The 6,000-nt window shown below is 40.5% G+C and overlaps 1 protein-coding gene across 1 annotated transcript in view; it reads left to right on the forward strand.

The window, feature by feature from the left end:
- The window catches only part of FLT1 (fms related receptor tyrosine kinase 1), a 205,990-nt gene that overhangs the window by 148,726 nt on the left and 51,264 nt on the right, over window positions 1-6,000 (forward strand). The window contains exon 17 of the mRNA XM_044668966.1: window positions 86-192. Within this exon, the coding sequence (XP_044524901.1) occupies window positions 86-192 (107 nt within the window). The remainder of the gene's footprint in view (window positions 1-85; window positions 193-6,000) is intronic.

Raw genomic sequence — 6,000 nt, forward strand, 5'->3', positions numbered from 1 at the left:
GAGGGGTGAGACCGCCAATGATGTCAGAGGATTTGATGGAATCTGAATAAGAAACTGAGCCTGATATGTTTTTTTTTCTTTCTAGGAACTTCAGACAAATCCAATTTGGAGCTAATCACACTGACATGTACCTGTGTGGCTGCAACACTCTTTTGGCTCTTGTTAACACTCTTCATCCGAAAACTGAAAAGGGTAAGAACAGTTCCAGCTCATCCTATGCTCCCATTCATAAATACCTGTCCTGGGGAGAACAGTAATAAGGGAATTCTCGTTCTAAATCACCTTCCTACTTTACCCAGGCATCCTAAAAATATTGGAGACAGGAGATGGCACCGTGAATAAATGCATTGGGTCTGGAGTCAAAAAAACCCAAGTTCAAATTCAGTGTGATCCTGGGCAAGTTACTTAATTGGGCTGTTGGCTTCAGTTTCCTCAACTGTAAAGTTGGGATACTAATAGCACATACCCTGCAGACAGACTGAGGGTAAATGATGGGCTCCAAACCCAGCAGTGAGTTAGGGGGTTGTCTACCTAGCCAAGTATGTGAAGACTTTCCAAAGGAGAATGGACAGATGAAGACGAGTTGTTCCAATGGCCAGGAAAGCAGGTGCTGTGGTGCACTCGGAGCTCGGTCAGACATCCACAATGCCAAGGTCATCCACTGCATCCTGGGCCATCGTCACTTGTCCTGACTTTCGTCTTGCCCCTGGACTTCAATGATTCTGGAAGCCAGAGTGAGGCTGATTATTTTGCACAACTCTGCCTCACTTAAGTCAAAGGCATCACTCATCATGAAGTCATTGGTCTTCGAATCAAAGGGTAAACAAGGAATAATTCGAGGCAGCTAAGTGGTGTAAGAGAAAGAGAATTGGTTCTGTAGTCACAGGAACCAAGAGTATGATCCTGGCTCTGCCACTTACTACCCGTATTACAGTAGGCAAATCACTTAACCTGTCTGAGACTCTTTATCGTCAGCTATAAAGTGAGGAGGGCTGGGTGAGAGGAGCCGGAAGGTCCTTTCCAGCTGTAAGTCTATGATCCTGTCATCCTAAAAGATTCTGTGCTGTATGTGAACCATAACATCCTCCTCCCTGAAAACAATGCCAAGTTAGACATCTTGAATGGTTGGTTCTCCATTGCCTGTATAATAAAGTTGAGTCTCCTTAGTCTGGTTTTCAAGCTCCTCAATAATTGGTCCTTATTTAGGCTTCTAATTTTTCCAGCTCCATTAAATAAAGCATCCTCTATAACAAGACTCATTTATATAATATCTCCTCAATATGTCTTGCTCAATTCTACCATTGAGTCTTTGCTCATGATATGATTCCTGCCTAAAATGTTTTTTCTTCATTTTCTTTCTACTAAAATTGGCCGATCTTCCTTGAGTTATTCCACCCAAACAAATAAAATGGCTCCTTGATTCTGTGCTACTATATCTAAAAGCTCTCCCACCCTCCACTCTTCCCTTTTCTAATATTTTTCAGTTAGTTATGCTCAGTTGTTAGTTAACTCAATTTCAATTAGCCATGCTTATCTCAATTAAGACATAGTTCAGAACAGGCAAAGTCAAAAGCAAAGAGCAGTCCTCAAAGAATTTACAGATTTATGATTTTAAAATACTATGGAAGGGGCAGCTGGGTAGCTCAGTAGATTGAGAGCCAGGCCTAGAGACAGGAGGTCCTAGGTTCGAATCTGGCCTCAGACACTTCCCAGCTGTGTGACCCTGGGCAAGTCACTTGACCCCTGTTGTCTACCCTTGCCATTCTTCTGCCCTGGAGCCAATACACAGTATTGACTCCAAGATGGAAGGTAAGGGTTAAAAAAAAATACTACGGAGAGGTAGTTGGGTGACTCAAGAGATTTGAGAACCAGGTCTACAGACTGGAGATCCTGGTTCGGATGTGGCCTCATATGCTTCCTAGCTGTATGACCCTGGGCAAGTCACTTAACCCTCACCTCCTAGCCCTTATATTCTTCTGCCTTAGAATCAATCAATACACAGTATTGATTCTAAGACAGAAGGTGAAGGTTTTTTAAAAATACATATTTTAATTCTTGTTCTGGGAAAAGCAGAAAGCTAAAAAATATTTTATCAACAAGATTGTAGTTGCCAAAAATAAAAGGTCTCCGTATTTGGTTAAGAAGCAAAAGAGATTATTACTCAGCAATCTCACCCATTAAAAGAGATCACAATCATTATTTATTGTTATTGACTATTGACATTTTTATGTGACTAAAAATACCTTTCTCTGGCATACTGACAATTACAAAAATATAAGCACCTATACCTCAAATTACATTACATTCAAGTTAACTTCTTTTAGATCCCCAATTTTGGAAACCATCTTACTTTGTGGGGACACACCAAGTATTCAGAAGATTATGAAGTGATAAATTAAAGTTTATTCAGTGTTTCCTCTGTTTTACTTTAGTTTATGGGTCACAAATAAAAATTTTCTTTAAAAAAGTTTTTTTAAATGGCCCCCAGTCTCAGAGAGTTTACATACTACTGGGAGGAACCAACAGGAAGAAATAAATGAAAAGGACTTTCTGGGGCTAGAGAAAGGACTCATACAGGCATGCATTTGATTAAAAATTCTGAGACTGCTTTACAGGTAAGAAAATCAATTTATTGATCAGGCTAGCAATAATCAATAAAATAATTGGTCAGTGATCTCTCTCAATGATCAAGAACTAGGAAGTACCCTTGAGCAGATCCATTAATACAATTTTGGAAGTTCATTATTCAACCCCTCCCTTGGACATCTAAAGACCTCTCTAACTGGTGAATAGCCAAAACTCCCAAACCCTCCCTATCCCCTGAGTGGTGGTGGACAATCATGTCCCCCAGTTTCTAGGAGGAGAAATTTAGTTCTGCTTAAGTCGTTCTCTAATGTGTCTGTCTGTCTGTCTGTCTGTCTATCTGTCTCTCTCTCCCTCTTTCTCTCTCTCTTTTGCCTCTTACCTCTATCTTAGAATCAGTTCCAAGACAGAAGAGTGGCAAGGTCTAGGCAACTGTGGTTAAGTGATTTGCCCAGGACCACACAGCTAGGAAGTGTCCAAGGCCATATTTGAACCCATGTCCTCCCAACCATGGCCTTCTATCCAATGTGTTCCCTAGCTGCCCCTATAATGTTACTTAGTGAGAAGTTCAAGGACTTAGTTCTGCCATTAGCAGTAGCTTCTAATCTAAACTAGTTCTTATTTACTGAGCAAGATGAACCTCATAATCTCCCCTTTCTATCTACCAGGCTCTAAGAAGGGACATTCCTTGAAATGTCTAGGAATAAAGGAATGACTACAGAGGTCAAGGAAGTGAGCGAGCCTCTAATTCAAAATCCAGATATAGGAATAATTCAATATATTAAAAATAAGTCCGCTCAGGCATTAGCCCGAGGGTTGACCCTTGGTGTGAGAGAGACGTGAGGAGGATGAGCATTCCAGACAATGGTCATGGCCTTTGTGAAGGAATAGGAAGTGAGCGATAGGAAGTAGAGCAGCATTATGGAGATGCTAAGTATGTAAAGAGGACAAGTGTGAAATAAATCATTAAAGACGGGTTCATTTTGAAGGGCCTTAAAGCCAAACAGAGAAGTTTGTATGTTATCTGAAAGGCAATTGGGAACCACTGAAGTTTCCTTAGCAGTAGAAGGTGATATAGTTAAACCTGTATTTTCCAGATATCAATTGAGAGCTGTACGGTAAATAGATTGGAGGGTCAAGAGAGGGACTAGAAGTAAGGAGACCAATGATGGACTGAGAAGAAGGAAGGCTGGAACCGGAGAAGTGGTTCTGTCAATGCAGGGAATGAGACAGAAACAAGAGATATTATAGACCTATTTATTGATAAACTTCACAACTCATTGGATGGGGTTAGGAAGGAAGCAGAATTGAGGCTGACTCCTGAGGGGGTCAAATGGAAATTTGCTATTAAAGTTTATAGCATCGTTAGTTCCTCAATGTGGGTCTGAGAATCCTACCCAATATTGTTGGCTATGTTTTGACCCTGAAAGGTTTAGCCAGAAAGGTTGTTTCAGTTGTTTTGACATAAAAAAAATGCAGCACCTCCATAAAAGAATTCACACTCTCTTACACCGGGACACACATATCTAGAAGGTTGTACCTCTCAGCCCAACTTGGATGGAAAATGCATTTTGTGACACATGCCTCAATCATTATTCACCCTCTGAAAAAACCGGGGAAACGTCTCTGCCCTCAGCTATTTGTCACCTATATTAATGATAACTTTTGTGAGAAGGAGAATGATTGCAAGTGATGGATGAGGTGAGCTGTGAAAGCCCAAGGCAGGGTGAGTATGGACTAAAGAATGTGGATGGGGGTGATATTCTGTCTGTGCAGCACTTTTCTTTGCCAGGGTTCTGGTGCTGTTTAGGAAAAGACAGTAAACAGAAGGGTCCCAAAGCTTGTTGAAATAAAGTTTACGAGATTTCTGGACAAAAACTATCAAATTGCACCTAATATGGGCAGGAATGTTTCCTTTCTGTCAGTAGAAGAGGCCATCCATGAAGTTCTTGAGGGCATGGATATTTAATTAATGGTTATAGAGAACCTATCACTTGGAGAAAGAATTCTAATGAGACAGTGCAGAGAGATGATTAAAAATAAGATGCATTCATGTATAACCAATATCAAATTGCTTCCCTTCTCAGGGAGGAGGCAGGAGAAGGAGGGGGGGGGAAGAGAATTTAGAGCTCGAAATAATTAGAAAATAAACATTAAAAATTGTTATATGGAATTGGGGGAAAATAAAATATTACTCGACTAAAAAAAGTAAAGTCCATTTTCTAGACTTGATTTATATAATAAGTTAAAATGAACATGAAAGCAAAACATTTTCCTCGGTCTTTCTAGATATCAACAGTAGATTAACTAGTGGCCAGAATGGGCATGTGATTATGTGTTTGTGGTCGGTGCTGTGCTGGCTTGTCAAATCGCCATTTCTACCTCTAGAATCTGTTTTTACACACAGCTCTCAGCTTAGTTTCGGGTCTTTTCTCTCATCTCAATTATTGCAATGGCTTCCTAATTGGTGTCTTTGCCTTGTGTCCCTGCCTCACCGCGCTCCAGTCCATCTTCCTCATAGCTGCCAAAGTTGTTGTTCAATTATTTCGGTTGTTCCTGACTCATCATGACCCCATTTTAGGTTTTCTTGGCAAGGCTACTGGAATGGTTTGCTTTTTTGCTTCTCCAGTTCATTTTGCAGATGAGAAAACTGAGGAAAACAGAGCAAAGTGACTTGCCCAGCATCTCACAGCTAGTAAGCATCGGACTCCAGTATATCCTTCCTATACCTGCTAAAGCAATCTTCCTTAAATGTAGATTTGACTGCATCACTTCCTTTCTCAATAAACTCCAGTGGTTCCCGATATGGCTGTAGAATAAACTATTATCTCTATTGTTTAAAGCCCTTCGTAACGGGGCCCCAATATCACTATACATCTCCTACACATACGCTTTCTGAACTCTGTGATCCAGCCAAATCAACCTTTCTTCTGTTCCTCATCTGAGGAGAATTCCATCTCCTGTCTCTATTTTTATTGGCTACGTCCCATACCTAGAATCCATTTCTTCCTCACCTTTATCTTGGGGAATGACTCTCTTCCTCCAAAATGCAATTCATGTACCATTTCCTGTGTAAAACTGTCTCTGATTCCTGACTTGTAAAGCCCTCCCTAACTACCTTGTGTTTATTTTGTATTTATTCTGTGTATCACTAGGTATACCTGTGGTTTCCAACCTAGGAAAAAAGCTCCTTGAGGGCAGGGACAGTTTCCTTTTTTATCTTTGTCCACCCAGTGGGAGGCATATAGTAGGAGCTTAATAAATTTTTGTTGACAATAAAAAATTTCACTTGCATATTAAATATTCAGCTTTTATTCTTCACAAAAGGGAGATTTTCTTTTTTCTCAGCTTCTTCTCTAGCGGCAATAATGCCAGGAGATCATCATGACTTCTGCATGAGAAATGTGCTGGCCGCTG

This window comes from Gracilinanus agilis, chromosome 3, assembly GCF_016433145.1.
Source record: "Gracilinanus agilis isolate LMUSP501 chromosome 3, AgileGrace, whole genome shotgun sequence".
Classification (NCBI taxonomy): Eukaryota; Metazoa; Chordata; class Mammalia; order Didelphimorphia; family Didelphidae; genus Gracilinanus; species Gracilinanus agilis.